General features: G+C 39.1%; 1 protein-coding gene across 1 annotated transcript in view; it reads right to left on the reverse strand.

The window, feature by feature from the left end:
- plxna4 (plexin A4) overlaps window positions 1-18,716 on the reverse strand; it is a 659,145-nt gene that overhangs the window by 105,242 nt on the left and 535,187 nt on the right. Inside the window, 4 exon segments of the mRNA XM_055154191.1 lie at window positions 7,032-7,174; window positions 8,722-8,956; window positions 14,798-14,944; window positions 18,175-18,414. Of these exon segments, the coding sequence (XP_055010166.1) occupies window positions 7,032-7,174; window positions 8,722-8,956; window positions 14,798-14,944; window positions 18,175-18,414 (765 nt within the window).

Consider the following 18,716-nt stretch of genomic DNA (forward strand, 5'->3'; position numbering starts at 1 on the left):
TTATAGTTACAAGAACAGACACGATGGAGAAGCGGCAACCCGAGCAGAAACCATCACTACGCATTTGTGCTCGAGCTCTAAACATGAGGAGATGAGACGTGTGCTACGCAGGGACACCAGACGATCGCTTTATTCAATTTGACATTGTTCGGGTGTCTGCGGGGAGAATGTGTAGTAGTAGATTAAGTGTTTGTGTATGAACTAGGGATGGGCATGATTAGTAGATTCATCGATAATTGATCATTAAGAATTTCATCGATTACGTCAATTTTAATCGACAAACTGAATGTAGGTTGCTGTGCGTAGCGTGAACAAACAGGGTCCGTACATGTGTCTCTCTGCATCAGAAGGAGCGAGACACAAACAGAAACATTCGGTCAGTCTGCAACGTATCGAAGCACAAATGCGTGTTTAACGATGATTTGTACAAGAAATTCCAGGCTTTCCGTTGTGTTCGGGACAAGTGTGAGTCCATGTGCACAGTGTATAAAGCAGCACATATGTTTGGGTGTCCAGAGGGAAAAAGTTTTTCCAGGTGAGAGTCGCTCAATATCGATGACGAGTCCCCAACCTCCCGTAAGGTGTCCTGGTTTTGACAAACGCAAATCTGGTCACACTAACCTGTATTCCACTGAGTCGTGTCTTTTAATCCAACAGAAACTGACCGCATCAGCGACACAAGAGCTGTAGTTTTTATCTTCGCTTAGTTTATGCAAATTAACGATACGGTTTTAAGTTTTCGTTTCTGTGAGAGTTGCGCAAAACTGAATTAAACACATTAAAATGTCAAACGGGCTGATGTGGCTCTAGAGTCATTACAGTTTATATGTCGTAAAGTTGAATTTATTTATGCAGATTAGTCGTGCAGATAGTAATAATAATGATGATCATTTTAATATAAAAACGTTAATGATTAATCGATAATCGATCGTTAATTCTTCATCGAATGCCCATCCCTAGTATGAACTAAGGGTTGCAGGTTCAGTTCTCCACGCAAGAACTGCCCGGAGTCCTGCACGGGTCAATTTTTGGAGACCCGCACCCGCCCGGATTACACAACTTAAAAGCATTCTACCTGAAGCACTTACATTTTTTCAATGCGCCTCTCAACGAAAACATGACGCTAAATGAGGTTTGAATAGGCAAAAGTACAGAGTAAGAAAGCTTTCAGAAATATTCGCGTGCATAGGAGAGAAATCCGTGCATATTTGGGAAATCTGTGCTGTAGTTGAGCATAAAATAAATATTCGAAAACTCTCGAATGAGTCCAGTCGTGCATAAAATGTACTGCGTGTATTCATATATCAGAATACGAAATGAAAAGTTATGACGTCAAGAATTACAATCACGAAATGAAATGAAAAGGTTACGATTTCTTCAGTACGAATACAAATTCATAGACGCGACTTTTCTGTCAAAAAACACGTCATCAGTTCACAGGTCTTATTTACTGAGCAGAAGAAACTTTGATCGAGATGCCGGACTTTTGCGCCGCACACGCCACGGACTAAACCAGGAGTCCAGGATTAGTCCTGGTTTAGACCTGACCTGGTGCAGGACTCTGAGGGACACTAGTTATCTTTACAAAAATGACTCATAGCGTGACATTATTGTGTCCTTGGGCAACACACTTCACCACTCATGCACAAGACTGGTGACAGGAGAGCAGACTTACAATTAACTTAATAAACAATAAAACTGATCTGAGTGCAAAATGTAAATTTGTGTTAAATAAATTATAGGATGCTTAAAAAAGTAATAATTTCAGTGTATGAGGCACATATAACTGAAAACTGTATTTTTTTAAAAAGATTTTCTTAATCACAGAATGTTGGAAATGGATATTTTCAGACTGAAGATATGTTACTTTTTAAATAACTCCACTATTCAAATTAATCAGATTTTTTTTTTTATTTTTTTTTTTTTTCAGAATAGTGATGTAAATAAAGTAATAATGATGTAAAACGCTTTGAGTGCCTTGAAGGTGGAGAAGCTCTATATAAAAATATGATCATTTAAAAAATAATAATAATAAAACCTTAACATATTTCTTTACAATTGCTGTTTTTCAGATTAAAAATGTGTTAGGTTTTTAAATAAATCCACACTTTAGAGTTTCAGGTGAGTTTCAGTGTCTGCGTACACTGGTGTATGATTGTATGTGTGAATCGGTGACGTAAAGTGAGTGCCTTGAATGTGGAAAAGCACTATATAAACATGTGACCATTTACCATTTAAAAATTGCAATATCTTCTCAATTGCCGTTTTTCAAAATAAAAACGAAATTTCTTCACATTTGCTGTTTTTCAGACTAAAAATGCGTAAAATTTTCTAATAAATCCACACTTTTATTTGAGTTTCAGGTGAGTTTCAGCCCTAGATCTTTTAATCCGAGTCAAAGTATTATATAAAAATGTAGGGATGTAACGATATCCAAATCTTACGGTACGATATTTATTGCGATATTTTAGAGAGGCTGATATAATTGTAGATCGGACACTTTTTTTTGCTTTTAAAACACCTTGACACGATTTTGGTGTGAATTATTTCCGTCATAACCCCAAGAAGTCAAGTAAAAAACATATATCTTCATGTTGTCTGCACTGAAATGAATCATGGGATATGTAGTTTCCGATGTTTATAAGCTGTTGCTACTATAAAACGATGCATTTAAGCAAAGAAACTTGTAATTCGATATATTTGTGACAGCCCACGATATTATTATGAGACTTTTGACGATACGACGTCACAATATTTCAGTTATTGTCGCTTTTTTCCAGACTAAAAACGCATAAAATTTTCAAATAGATCCACACTTTTCTTTGACTTTTCGGTTGCGTTTCAGCCGTAGCTCTTAATCCGAGTCAAACCGTGCTGTGCTTTCTCTGACACATCAATAACAATTAAGCAGCCAGAGACAGGCCTGCTGCTTTTTCATTAGGGCCCCATTACGCGTTATACTGCTGCTACAGTTCTGCGTTTATACCAATTAAAACATAATTAATACCACTTATTACTTGGAATTTCTCATCAGGGACAGAGTGGCCAGCCCCAAGGCCACTAAAACGGGCTCCATCATTCTTTTAATGGGCAAAGACGAGCAGCTCAATTATACCTGTCCATCACTGTCACTATGGGGGATACGTGGATTGAATTTGAGCTTTTTTTTCCCTACCTGATTGACTTCTAATTTGGAGCTATGATTGCAGGATTTGAGGAAAATATCTCATTGTGATTTTTTTTCTGACAGTTTATATTATAATGTTGTTTCCTCGTCAAAAATATGTGAAATATGCACCTTCACTAGAATTATTTGGCAAATTTCAGCCAATTTCTAGTGACGAAAAGGTAAAATGCAGCTGTTAACTTGAAAAATCTTGAGCTTTGGAGATGTAGACAGACTAATAATAAACTATTACTCAAACATGAATGAAAACAAAACACAACTCCAGGTTTGTTTTTGATGAGGTAACAATATTTTAACATGGCCTAAAGTGTAACATATATATGTATGTAATATAGGACCTTTATAGGTATCTAGAAGAATTGACAAAAAGAACTGACAAAGAATCACATTTCAGAACATGTTTATACAAATGTAAACTACAGGGTTAGCAGTTTTTTATGCAAAATAAGGCAGGGAATGATGTAGTTTGTAGAGGAAACTATGGTACTTCAAAAACTGCAGCCTTAGCGATTTGTTAATTGTGTCTATTTAAACTGCAGTTTCAATTTCAAGGTCCTGTATCAGGAGTGTCAAACATACGGCCTGGGGACCAGATCCGGCCCTCCAAGAACTTTAATATTTTCTACTAAAATACTTTAATTATATTTTCTATTAAAATATTGTTAATTTTCTGTGATGTTTATCTCCAGCGTCTCTGTACGTGGCCCCTCCCACCAGAGCAGCACAAATGAAGACTTGTCTCTTTCCAAACGCTCTTAAAGGACGATCGTTTTGACTGTTGACCGAGACACCCTCATCAGAAAAATGTCCAACATGAGAAAAGTGGAGACGAGTGTCAATGTTTGCATACAAGTTCATGTTAAAACATTGTGTTGAAATTGCATTTTTCTTAAAGTTTCAAGTTTTTCATAATATTATGATAATTTATAAAAGAAAGATTTGCGTTTCTCTGCACACATATTTGAACTTGTTGTTATTTTTGGGGTTTATATGACATGAGTTTTCTGATCCGGCCCCTTTTGGATCAAAGTAGGTTGGATAAAGCCCCCGGACCAAAATAAGATTGACACCCCAGGTCTATATGATGCAAAAAAGAGCTTTAAGACGTGTTATAATGTTGTTACTTCCTTAAAAACAGACCTGGAGTTGTGTTTTGTTTCATTCACACATGTTTGAGTAACACTTGATTATTTGTCTGTCTATATCTTCAAAGCTCAAAATGCCCCATTTCACCTTGTGATGTCATGTAGGGGCAGTTTTCAAGTTAACAGCTACTTTTTACCTCTGATTCTAGTGAGGTGTATGGAGTTTAAATACTGCTGCTACTACTACTACTACTACTACTACTACTACTACTACTACTACTACTACTACTACTACTACTACTACTACTGTACTACTACTACTACTACTACTACTGACTACTACTACTACTACTACTACTACTGTTACAACTACTACTACTACTACTACTACTACTACTACTGTTACAACTACTACTACTACTACTACTACTACTACTGTTACAACTACTACTACTACTACTACTACTACTGTACTACTACTACTACTACTACTACTGACTACTACTACTACTACTACTACTACTGTTACAACTACTACTACTACTACTACTACTACTACTACTGTTACTACTACTACTACTACTACTACTACTACTGACTACTACTACTACTACTACTACTACTACTACTACTGTTACTACTACTACTACTGTACTACTACTGTTACTACTACTACTACTACTACTACTACTACTACTACTACTGTACTACTACTACTACTACTGACTACTACTACTACTACTGTACTACTACTACTACTACTGTTACTACTACTACTACTGCTACTACTACTACTACTACTACTACTGTTACTACTGCTACTACTACTACTACTACTACTACTACTACTACTACTACTGTTACTACTACTACTACTACTGTTACTACTACTGTTACTACTACTACTACTAAGAAGAAGAAGAACAACAACAACCCCCTTTGGCTCCTGATTTTCCTCGCAGTCTCCCATCCAAGCACTACACACAAACCACCGCATGACATCACAAGGTGGAACAGAGTGTTTGCTGTTTGCGAGAAGAACTCAGCCTAAATATGCAGGGTTTGAATGAGACAAAACACAACTTCAGGTCCGTTTGTGACGAGGGAAACATTACAACACAGATCAGAAAATAGCGTAATATCGGCCCTTTAATCTCACCGGCGTAATTGGAGCTCGGGTTTAAAACACGGCCCCGGTGTTGAATCCAGTCGGACGTATTAATGAGTGCGATCTCCGTCTGGAGGTTGCCATGATGCCGTTGAAAGACTGTTGCCGTCAGTCGTCAAAAGGCTTTTGTTTATATCACGTAGCACACAAACAACTTGAGCATCAATTTCACCTACTGTGACCCGGCGCTTTGTTCATTGGCCCACGTCTTTTCAAATGGGGCTAATTGCATTACCATTTGATTGGGACTGAAGAACGGGAACACACTCCTGAATTCATTATAGTGAAAATAAAACGCAAAATAAATGTAGAAGTTGTATTCCTTGTACCGCCGTGAGGATATTCTGAAAGACTGGGTTCATACTTCACCTGAGTTAGTCCTGATTTAAGGTTGGTTAAGTTCTAATGTAGACTTGGTTCTGTTCTAGTCTCGGCTTTGTCCAAGTTTAGTCCCAGTTTTCATGATTATGCGAAAGTGTGAATGCACCGAAAACTGATTTTATCTCTTAACAATCTGTGTATTATTCGTTTATTCGTTTTTCAAAATAAAAACTAAAATAAGAAAATGAAAATTAAAAATATATATATATATATTATCTTCATTATTTGTCTCCATAACCAAAATTTAAAAACTGGTAAGAATTTTTTAAGAATTAAAATTTTTAGTTTTCAATTTTGGGTTTAAATGAATAATGGGAAAAAAAAACGGATAAACCAGGTCTAAACAAGGACTAAACCAGGACTGAACCAGGTCTAAACAAGGACTAAACCAGGACTGAACCAGGTCTGAACCAAGTCTGAACCAGGACTGAACCAGGACTGAACCAGGACTGAACCAGGTCTGAACCAGGTCTGAACCAGGACTGAACCAGGACTGAACCAGGTCTGAACCAAGTCTGAACCAGGACTGAACCAGGTCTAAACCAGGACTGAACCAGGTCTGAACCAAGTCTGAACCAAGTCTGAACCAGGACTGAACCAGTCTGAACCAGGACTGAACCAGGACTGAACCAGGTCTAAACCAGGACTGAACCAGGTCTGAACCAAGTCTGAACCAAGTCTGAACCAAGTCTGAACCAGGTCTGAACCAAGTCTGAACCAACTGAACCAGACTGAACCAGGACTGAACCAGGTCTGAACCAAGTCTGAACCAGGACTGAACCAGGTCTAAACCAGGACTGAACCAGGACTGAACCAGGACCAGGAGTGTTGGGAGGTGTGCCTGTGTAGACTGTCAGGACTGAGACCGGGACCAAACTGGAACTGAGACCGGGACCAAGACCGGGACTGAGATTATGACCCAGAACGGGACCAGACCTGGGACCGAGACCAAGACCAGATCGGAACCGAGACCAGGACTGAATCTGGGACTGTTGGGATAGTTTTAGTCCAGTTTTAGTCCAGGTTTAGTCCAACATGGCAGTTTAAGTCACAGAAAGGGGAAACAAATTGTTATCCGTTTTTTCATTTTGGTTTTGGAGACAAATAATGAAAAAACTGTTCTTTTTTCGTTTTCTTATTTTTGGTTTTATACTGAAAAACAAATGAATGAATGATACAGGGATGTTGTATGTATGAAGCTCCACAGTACCTCCAGGTCTTTGAGGACGGGGTGTTCTTCGATGCCGGGGAACAGCACTCTCATGGTGTAGGTTCTGTAATCCAGGAAGGGGATCCCGGCTCCGTCCAGGTCACTGGTCAGCTCATGGATGTCTGTCTGCAGCTCTGCAAACGCTAAACCACAAAAACAAAATGTATTAAGAGTTGGGACAAATCAATCTAGTCCGGAGATTTTCTGACAAGTTTCAGAACATTCATTTATAAAAGTCACATATTTTGAGCAGAATAGACCAGTATATGGACTAAGCTGGGACTTTATTCATTTTATACAGTAAACCAGCCTCATTATTAGAAAATAATGCAATATTCTGGGATTAAACAAGATCTAATACTAAAGGAGAAACCGGGGACCAAACCGGGCTAGTAAACAAATTAAATAAAAGACCAAATGAACTTCAGCCTGTCCATGATTGAGTCAAACCATTATTATATCAGAGGGTTTCAATAGGTGAGGCCCGCCTCCCATGGGGGGCGCCAGAGAGCCACTGGGGAGGCACGACACATGCGGACTAAACCAAGGACTCAACCCAGGACTAAACCAGGGCTAAACCAGGACTAAACCAGGACTGAACTAGGACTAAAACAGGACTAAACCCAGGACTAAACCAGGACTGAACTAGGACTAAAACAGAACTGAACCAGGACTGAGTGTCAGGACGGGCCCGGAGGTGTACCAGCGTAGACTGTCGGGTGACCACGGGCAAAAGGACCGGTGCAGAGCTCTGTATCCCACGGGGCTAAGCACAGCCTGGCGCTAGTTTAGTCCTGGTTTAGACCTGGTTTAGTCCTGGTTTAGTCCTGGTTTAGTCCTGGTTTAGACCTGGTTTAGTCCTGGTTTATCCTGGTTTTACCTGGTTTAGCCTGGTTTAGACCTGGTTTAGTCCTGGTTTATCCTGGTTTAGACCTGGTTTAGTCCTGGTTTAGTCCTGGTTTAGACCTGGTTTAGTCCTTTAATCCTGGTTTAGTCCTGGTTTAGTCCTGGTTTAGTCCTGGTTTAATCCTGGTTTAGTCCTGGTTTAGTCCTGGTTTAGACCTGGTTTAGTCCTGGTTTAATCCTGGTTTAGTACTGGTGACCTACTGATGTTCAGTGATGTTAAAAGTCACCTCAATTTGGCCTGCATGAAGTTGGAAATTATTTGCTGTTGCAGAAATCGTTTATGAATGCAATTTTAGAAAAGAAAATATGAAAATACAATATAAAAAATATATATTATCAGTTATTATTGAAACTCATCATTGCCAGAAACATTGCCTCCCAACAAGATGCATTTATTCCAAAGGTCTGTGTGGGGTAGGGCAGGCGGACGGGATTTTGGACATTCACCTAATTTGAAAACCCCAGTCTTAAATGCTTATAGCACCTTACATATCATCATGCCTAAAGCCTAATGTCTGTCTATATTTATTTTTGACTGGTTTAAATCCAAAAGACACAACCAACTTTTTCCTCAGCCTTACCACATAAATAATCTCTCTCTCCGAAACTGTAATCATGCTGTTTTAGCTCTGTGACCTCAATCAACTTTATCAATGTCGAGGTGTCTGGGTGCCATATTTAGTTTAATAATTCGATCACTCTCTTTCTTCACTGACGTCACTTCCCGAGTTTAAGCTCCAAACTTTATTCATTCAAGTGTTACAGTAACCGTCTCTCCCCTCACCTTCTTTGCACTCCAGAGCCACGCGAGACTCCAGGTTGTCCATTTGCATCTGCAGTCTCTTCAGCGTGAGGTCGCTCTCTCTGGACTTGCGTTTGTAGGCGATCAGCACCATGACGATGGCGAGGATCAGCATGGCGCCCGCCGCAGCGATCCCGATGATGGCCGTGCTGCTGAGGGGGCTGTCCGAGGTGATGTGGACCACACCGGGGGAGAACTCTATACCCCCCACACGAGCCTGGACACACGACAGAGATAAGTATTTTTCCGTGCATTTTTAATTAATTTAATTTATTTGAAGATAATTTTCCATAAATTACAGTAAATGCATTGTCCAAGCTCTTTGAATATTATTATGTCAGTCTGTCAAAGTTCTCTAAAGACAGTTTCTGGAGTACGCTAAAAGCTGTCTTAAAGGTTGTCTAGAAGATTTTCCAAGAAAAGAGAAATGCAGCGACTGTTTGTCCTTTTTCAAATGTTGTGCTTTGCTGCTTTTCCCCTTCTCCTCTTGTTTCCGCGACGTCAAAAACGGACTTTCATTCGCGATGAACTGGTCGTGAATTCTTGTCCGCCGTTACAACAAACTTTGTGCAAACTGAGAGGAAGCTACACTTCGAAAAACCGCTGTATTGGTCGAGTAAATGTCATCAGTGCGTGAGAGGCGAACGTAAACCTCTTAATCCCAGCGCGCCGGCGAGTCAGTGACGCTAGAAACGTAGGGAGTTTGATTAACAACCTAACAGCCAATAGAAAATGAGGTAGCCTTGTTTTCTAGTGGCTGATGTTTATCTGGCCTCAACACGTCCACAGTTGATGGATTTTCATTCTTTTTTTTTTGGTCATCATAATTACAAGGCTGCTGCATCGCTCTAATGGTATTTTAAACTTTCACTGACAATTTGAAACAAATAAAAAAAATCCTCCATACAACCTTTAAGTAATTTTGAGAGTTACATTTTGAGCAACATGCAGGAACACGACTGAATACAGCAATCATTTTTGGAAAATATTGTGACTTTTTAATTGATTTTTAATTTGGGAGTCAATCACAACTCAAACTTTTTCATCCAACACTTTTCTGGCAGTGTAGATCTTAAAGATGCACTGTGTAACTTTTTGGTTGGGGGTCCGTCACCTGCTTGTTTCTATGGAGATGTCGTTGCTGTGCCTGAAATGTTCCACAGTATGATATTAAACAGCGTTACTTAACATTTATTAAATTACAGGTGGTTTTATAGCTCAAAAATACCTAGAAAAACAGGGATTCTGACTGTGAGCGGGGTCGCCTCTACACAGATCTGACCTGTAACTTGGTCTGGTTTAGTCTCCATGAAGATAGAAAGGTTTAATGCCATAGTGTGAAAGATTCCAGACAAAACAACAACATCTCCATGGAGAAAGCATTTGACGGACCCTCTACCAGAAAAGATACACAACTTTAGATTATGGTATTTTTCGTTGCACTTTTTTTCATGGTTTGGGTGTTTCCTGCGACTTAAAACATTTTCACACTGACAGCTGCGAGAGGCTCTAGTCTTGTGTGTCAGTATCTGCTGCTCCTGTTACTCCTGCACCACTGTCACTTCACTCTGCTGCGCATGTCTCCTGCAGAAAGAGCCTCTGTCCTGCTGTAAGTAGCGAAATTTGCAGCCGAAAACGGTAATCGAGCAGCTGAAAGAAAGCTTGGAGTGAGCGAGAAACTTGTGACAAACGGGAGGGTGCACCATGCAACTTTCCTGGAAGTCACTGGATGGATGGACAAAGCCTGGACTTCAGTGACACCGAAACCATCCTGTCGGGATTCAGAAAGGCTCTAGGCTTGTGTGCTCCTGTACCACTGTCACTTCGTACTCTACTGTGCATATTGGCTGCAGAAGAAAGAGAAAGAGCCACTGTTCTGTCTGGAATCATGTCAGTCGATCGCACCATTACTTCTGCATCACTGACAATAAAAAAAAAACAAAAAACAAAACTTAAACACAACATCCTGTCGGGATTCAGAAAGGCTGGAATAATTCTAACTGGAACTGATGCTGAGTCTGACAACAGCTACGCAGAAGAGGAAGTGGCGCTCTGTTTATTTCTGGAGGTCGTGGAGTTGCTCAGAAGTGACACCGAGGATGAAGAATTAAGTGAATTTAGTGATTTGGAGTGAGATGGAGATGTTATATTTATCTGAAGAACTGTTCATATGTGACGTTAACAGTCTGTTGTTCTCTGTTCTATTGTTTTTACTATAACTTGCCTTTCAAGATTAAATGTCAGATCCTGGTCTGATTTTATAAAGTAAATTTCCCCCACAAAGTGTGACTTATACATGTTTTTTTCTTCTTCATTACGCACTTTTTGGCTGGTGCGACTTACACTCCAGAGCAATTTATAGTCCAAAAAATACAGTAGGTATCTTAAGAATTGACAATAAATTAACTTCTTGGGTTCTTTTTAAAGACAATGCAGTAAAGTGTGTTTACCTTGTTAAAAATGAGGAACGCTTCACGAATTACCTGCGCAAGAATGACACGCAAATTCGTGAAGGTAAACACACTTTACTGCATTGTCTTTAAAAAGAACCCAAGAAGTTAAAGTATATAAGAAGACAAAATGAACATCTTTTGCTTAATTGACAATAAATGTTTAATAATAATAACACACCGTGAAGTCAAAAATTGTAGCTCATCTAAATAAGTTCGATCCACTCTTGCAGACCTAAATTACTCTGTAGCAAAACCCAAACCAAACCCCCTAAACCATAACACACTTGCATTTTAGCTGTGGCTCACCTATCACTAATTGAGTACAGTAAAGTGCCTGCGCCTCTGGTCGGGCTCTCACCACCTCCCTTCGGTCCTATGGTAAAATCAGGAAGCGAACGGTCTAAAATGGCCCCAGAAAGAGCCACAAATGGGGTCTTTATTGAGTTTGCAGAAGCTTACTGTTCAGAGACGGCTCATTTGTTTGTCTGTTGTCTGCGCTGTGGCTATAACAGGGCCAGAGTGCTGATGTGATTAGGGATATTCTGTCTGGAAGTGGACACTGGACGGAAACAAAGCCACTCTCACTACATCTATTGTGTATCACTGGCTCTGCTGGCTGTCTGCGTGACCACAGACTGTCTCTGACTCAGTTTTGTCGGGGTTGTTGCTGCTGTGTGGTCTTTTCAAACGAGGATAAATGCATTTCAGTCTAATGAGAAGTAGTAGGACGAGGTTAACTTATTTATAAATGTACTTAGGCGTGTATTTTTTTGTTAATATAGTCGTCTTTTCTTTAACTTCAACAGTTTTTTCGTATCTTACTGTAGAAAAAATACTCATGTGCAGTGTTGGATTATATGTACCAGAGTAATCAGAGTACAAATTATGAGTAACTGTATTCAGTTACAGTTACTGTTTCAGAGAGAGGTAATTGGATTACAGTTACTTTGTTGAAATAAATGGATTACACGGTGGTATTTTTCCTGTTTTCTTGTTTTCACATTTTGGGCTATATCCCTTTTTTTTTTTTTTTTTTTCCCTCCGTAATTCCACTCATTGCCGGAAACTAAACCAGGTCTAATCTAGATCTAAACCAGGTCTAAACCAGGTCTAAACCAGGTCTAAACCAGGTCTAAACTCGATCTAAACTCGATCTAAACTTGACCTAAACCAGGTCTAAACCAGGTCTAAACCAGGATTAAACCAGGTCTAAACTCGATCTAAACTCGATCTAAACCAGGTCTAAACCAGGTCTAAACCAGGTCTAAACCAGGATAAAACTAAACTCGATCTAAACTCGATCTAAACCAGGTCTAAACCAGGTCTAAACCAGGTCTAAACCAGGTCTAAACCAGGTCTAATCTAGATCTAAACCAGGTCTAAACCAGGTCTAAACCAGGTCTAAACTAGGTCTAAACTCGATCTAAAAACCTAAACCAGGTCTAAACCAGGTCTAAACCAGGTTAAACCAGGTCTCTAATCTACTCGATCTAAACCAGGTCTAAACCAGGTCTAAACCAGGTCTAAACCAGGTCTAATCTAGATCTAAACCAGGTCTAAACCAGGTCTAAACAGATCTAAACCAGGTCTAAACTCGATCTAAACTCGATCTAAACTTGACCTAAACCAGGTCTAAACCAGGTCTAAAGCAGGACTAAAACCAGGTCTAAACTAGATCTAAACTAAATCTAAACCAGGTCTAAAACAGGCCTAAAACCAGGACTAAAACAGGATTTAACAGGACTAAAGCTGCGTGGACGTGTCTCCTCCTCTTCTATCAATAATATTTTTAATACGCTGAAGTAAAGTCTTTTTTTTAGCAAACAAAACATCTCACGTGAAGATTTCCTCGTCTTTTCTTCTCTACAGCAAATCAAGTAATCCAAAGTATTCAGATTACATTACTCACTTTAAGTAATTTAATGGATTACGTTACAAACTACATTTTGGAGTATGTAATCTGTAATCTGTAGGGGAATACATTTTAAAAGTCACCTTCCCAACACTGCTCATGTGTGGACTTATAATAATATTCTCACTACATCTACTGTGTATCATTGGTTTTGCTGATGGTCTGACTCAGGTTTGGCTGTGTGGTCTTTTCAAACAACGATAACTGAATTTCAATTTAATGGGAAGTAAGGACTAAGGACTGGGCAGACGTGCGCAAATTATTTATACTGTTGTGCAACTCAGTCTGGCATAACAATACAAAAACAAACAAAAAAAGGAAAGAAAGAAACTGAAAAGTAAAAGTGTGACAATTTGAGTTTTCTTGCTGGGATTTTGTTAAAATATTCCCAATGAAGTATGATACGATCTGGAAGACGGTGCTGTGTTTTGTGTGTTGTTTTCAGTGGCCTGAGCTCATTGCCGCCTTTTTTTTTTTCTCACATTACTTCCTGAATTCTGGTCTAGCGCCGCCTACTGTGTGACATCAGACACGTGCAGGGTTCAGAGCGAGGCTAGACTCAATCTTCCAAAGATAACTTTTACAAATTCTCAAAACGTACCTGTTCAGACAGTCCTACCCGATATAAACGCTCACACCATCATCCAGTTTGTATTGTATTCTGTTTTTATTCTCTCATTTCATGTTTTTAACTTGTCTTGTACAGTGTCTTTGTCTGTTTTTGTCTGTTTTTGTATTCAGTCAGGGAGTGGTTATAGTTACTGTATTTTTTGGACTATAAATCACTCTGGAGTATGTCGCACCAGACAAAAAACGCATAATGAAGAGTGAAGTCACATTGGACTATAAGTCGCACTTTTTGGGGGAAATTTATTTTAAAAAATCAGTGACCAGGAACCGACATTTCTTGTTGAAAGGCAAGTTCTAGTAAAAACAACAGACTGTTAACGTCACATATGAACAGTTCTTCAGATAAATATAACATACACAACAGAACAGAACAAGTTTAACAAACTCTCCATCTCACTCCAAATCACTAAATCCATTCAGTTCTTCATCCTCGGTGTCACTTCTGAGCAACTCCGCGACCTTTGGAGGTAAACAGAGCGCCGCTTCCTCTTCTGTGTCGCTGTCGTCAGACTCAGCACCAGTTCCAGTTAGAATTATTCCGGCCTTTCTGTTTTTTCATTTTATTTTAAATTGTCAGTGATACAGAAGTAATGGTGCAATAGACTGACATGATTCCAGACAGGACAGTGGCTCTTTCTCTTTCTTCTGCAGCCAATATGCGCAGTAGAACGAAGTGACAGTGGTACAGGAGCACACAAACCTAGAGCCTCTCGCGGCTGACAGTGTTTGTACATATAAGTCGCACTGAAGTATAAGTCAACAGGAAACACACAAACCATGAAAAAAAGTGGGACTTGTAGTTAAAAAAATACGGTATTACAGAATATCATGTGCCACAAATTAAAAATAGCACTTTGGGCCTAAAAAAAAAAAAAAGAAAAACAATCAAGTTCATAGTATGTGAATTTTCAGTTTTTATCATTCTTTATTTCTTTCTACACTGGCGCCTGCTTCCCTGAGACTCTATAAAAAGAACCCAAAGGGATATTACCCACTGAGAGAGCACATCCCACTGTCTTATTTAACCAATAGTTCCACTGTGTAAAAGTATTGAAACTCTTACCAGTACTTTGTGTCGTCCTGTGAGGTTGGGAGACTCACAGAGGAGTTGGGTTTCAGACACCGTCAGCATACACGGCTTGTCCCCGATGAACACAGTGTAGTTCAACTTCCCGTTTCCACTGTTTGTCGGTGGGAGAAAGTTACGTCCCTGAAAGAAAAAAAACATACTGTTGTTAATAGATAAACATGACTCTAGAGTGGGTTTAAGGTAATACTAAATAGGAATGTGACAATATCCAAAAATCTCTGTACAATATTTTCACGATATGCACAATATTTCATTCTGAATATGCAACGATTTCCTCTTAAAATCCCTTGACAAGACTTAACCCATTTAAAACTGAACATTTATTTCTTCATGTAATCTGCACTAAAAGGATCATGGTCTATGTAGTTCCCTCTGTTTTTACTGAACCATAACTATTAATTTAAGCAAAGAGACTTTTAGTTTGATATATTGTTCTGGCCCACGATATTATTGTGAGGGATGGGCATTCGATGAAATTTTCTTAATCGATCGTCGGAAGAATTATCGATCGATTATCGATTAATCATTAACGTTTTTATATTAAAATGATCATCATTATTATTACTATCTGCACTACTAATCTGCATAAATAAATTCAACTTTACGACATATAAACCGTAACGACTCTAGAGCCACATCAGCCCGTTTGACATTATAATGTGTTTAATTCAGTTTTGTTCAACTCTCACAGAAACGAAACTTAAAACCGCATCGTTAATTTGCATAAACTAAGCGAAGATAAAACTACAGCTCTTGTGTCGCTGATGTGGTTCAACTTCTGTTGGATTAAAAGACATGACTCAGGTGAATACAGGTTAGTGTGACCATATTTGTGTTTGTCAAAACCAGGACACCGTACGGGGGGTGATTGTGCGACTCTCACCTGGTCAAAGCTTTTTCCCACTGGACACCGAAACATATGTGCTGCTTTGTTCACTGTGCACATGGACTCACACTTGTCCCGAACACAACGGAAAGTGTGGAATTTCTTGTACAAATCATCGTTAAATACACATTTGTGCTTCGGTACGTTGCAGACTGACCGACTGTTTGTGTCTCGCTCCTTCTGAGTGCAGAGAGACACATGTACGGACCCTGTTTGGTCACACTACACACAGCAACCTACATTCGGTTTGTCGATTAAAATTAACGTAATCGATGAAATTCTTAATGATCAATTATCGATTAATCGATTAATCATGCCCATCCCTACTTTCGATGATACAAAATCTAAATATTTCGGTTATTGTTACATCACTAATACTAAATATGTTTTCTGTAGTAACAGTAACAGGAAGATTGATGGCCTGTTGTTGTGTCCTTGAGCAAGACACTGCTAATTAGGAATGTTCCAGTGTGAAGTGAAAATCGTAAACTCAAAAAGTAAGAGTTTTACGAAATGATCAGAGATGTTTGAATGTTTACTGGGGTAGATATTGCTAATAATGTGAGTGGTGTCTATCCAGAGCACTAAAATGGAAAAAAATATGTATAAAAAAATGCTTGTTTAATGTTGTTTATTACAATGATGGTGATGGTACAGAAGTTTTAGTCTGGGAGCGAGACCCCTCCACCGTGATTATTTTACTACCGTTTTCTTACTATGATTTTTTTTATGCATTTCTGTTCACATTAGACCATTTATAAAAATAAATATAAAACATTGTGGAGAGGATTTGTCCTTGAGAATGTATTTTTTGTTTTTTATTTCTATAAATGGTCTAATAACTGTAAACAGAAATGCATAAATCCCTGTAAGGTTATATTGTCTTAATCATGTCAGGATTCTTTGTTCCAAATTTTACAACTATGTGACAGTCAGTGTTGGGGAGTAACAGATTACATGTACCGGAGTTACGTAATCAGAGTACAAATTATGACTGATATTAACTGTATTCAGTTACAGTTACTGTTTCAGTGAGTGGTAATTGGATTACAGTTACTTTGTTGAAATTAATCGATTACATTGAGGTGTTTTCCTGTTTTCACATTTTGGGCTATATCCTCCTCCCTTTTTTTTGTTTTTTTTTTGGTAATTCCACTCATTGTTGGAAACTAAACCAGGTCTAAACCAGATCTAAACCAGGACTAAACCAGGACTAAACCAGGACTAAAACCAGGACTAAACTAGATCTAAACCAGGTCTAAACCAGACTAAACCAGGACTAGACTAAACTAGATCTAAACTATCTAAACCAGGTCTAAACCAGGTCTAAATCAGGTCTAAACCAGGTCTAAACCAGGAATAAACCAGGAATAAACCAGGACTAAAACCAGGACTAAACCAGGACTAAAACCAGGACTAAAATCAGGTCTAAACTAGATCTAAACTAGATCTAAACCATTTCTAAACCAGGTCTAAACCAGGTCTAAACTAGATCTAAACTAGATCTAAACTAGATCTAAACCAGGTCTAAACCAGGTCTAAACCAGGAATAAACCAGGACTAAAACCAGGACTAAACCAGGACTAAAACCAGGACTAAAACCAGGTCTAAACTAGATCTAAACTAGATCTAAACCAGGTCTAAACCAGGTCTAAACCAGGTCTAAACTAGATCTAAACTAGATCTAAACTAGATCTAAACTAGATCTAAACCAGGTCTAAACCAGGACTAAACCAGGACTAAAACCAGGTCTATACTAGATCTAAACTAGATCTAAACCAGGACTAAACCAGGACTAAAACCAGGTCTATACTAAACTAGATCTAAACCAGGGCTAAACCAGGTCTAAAACAGAACAAAATCAGGACTAAAGCAAGACTAAAACAGGAGTTCACAGGACTAAATCCTGCTGTGTGGACCGTGTCTCCTCGTCTTCTATCAATAATATTTTTAATTTGGTTAAGCAAAGTCTGGGTTTTTTATTTTCTTTTAGCAAACAAAACTTCTTATGTTGCGATATCTTAGTCTTTGCTTCTCTACAGCAAATCAAGTAATCCAAAGTATTCAGATTACATTACTCACTTTAAGTAATTTAATGAATTACGTTACAAACTACATTTTGGTGTATGTAATCTGTAATCTGCAGGGGAATACATTTTAAAAGTCACCTTCCCAACACTGGTGATAGTGTATGTGCCCATAGCAGCACTTTTAACAGACTCAGATGATGTTGCACAAGGTGGGTCCCACAAAAGGAGTTTTAGGTCGAACGGGGCTGAGTTGAAACAAAAGACGATGAACTTGTAAAGTCAAAATCATAGTGAGGAAAAAGGCAGCAAAATAATCGTTGTAGAGGGTCTGGCTCCTGGATTTATTTGCTACACTTGCGCAGATTTGGGTCCAGATAAATTTAAAGACTGAAACAAAAAAGTGACGTTCTCGAGTATATTTCCGTGTCCCGTACCTTGAGTATGATTGGAGATCCCGGTTTGAGCTCCAGGACCCCGGACACGCTCAGAGGCTCGAACTCGGGGTTGGGGTAGTAGATGAAGTTGGTGTTGTTGAGAGCCATCAGCGCCTGCACGTCGTCCAGCTTGAACCCAAACTCGTCCGGGCGCTCGGGGACCTCCAGCTGCCGGGACAGGCTGATGGCGAGCTCCGGGGCCTGGCACAGCATGGTGGTGGGGCTCAACACGGTACACAACTACAAACACACACACACAAACACAAACACACACACATTTATATCTGAGAAAGAACGCACGACGAACAGGAACTGAGCAAACGCAGTGAGACAAAGGAGGAACACGGGAACTGAATCGAACCAGAGTCGGGTAAAGAACTTTTACTAAACCACGACTATACCAGGACTAAACCAGGACTATACCAGGACTATACAAGAACTATACCAGGACTAAACCAGGACTATACAAGAACTATACCAGGACTATACAAGAACTATACCAGACTATACAAGAACTATACAAGAACTATACCAGGACTATA

Source organism: Boleophthalmus pectinirostris, unplaced genomic scaffold (assembly GCF_026225935.1).
Source record: "Boleophthalmus pectinirostris isolate CB_2022bp ecotype Guang Dong unplaced genomic scaffold, ASM2622593v1 HiC_scaffold_18, whole genome shotgun sequence".
NCBI classification, from domain to species: domain Eukaryota; kingdom Metazoa; phylum Chordata; class Actinopteri; order Gobiiformes; family Gobiidae; genus Boleophthalmus; species Boleophthalmus pectinirostris.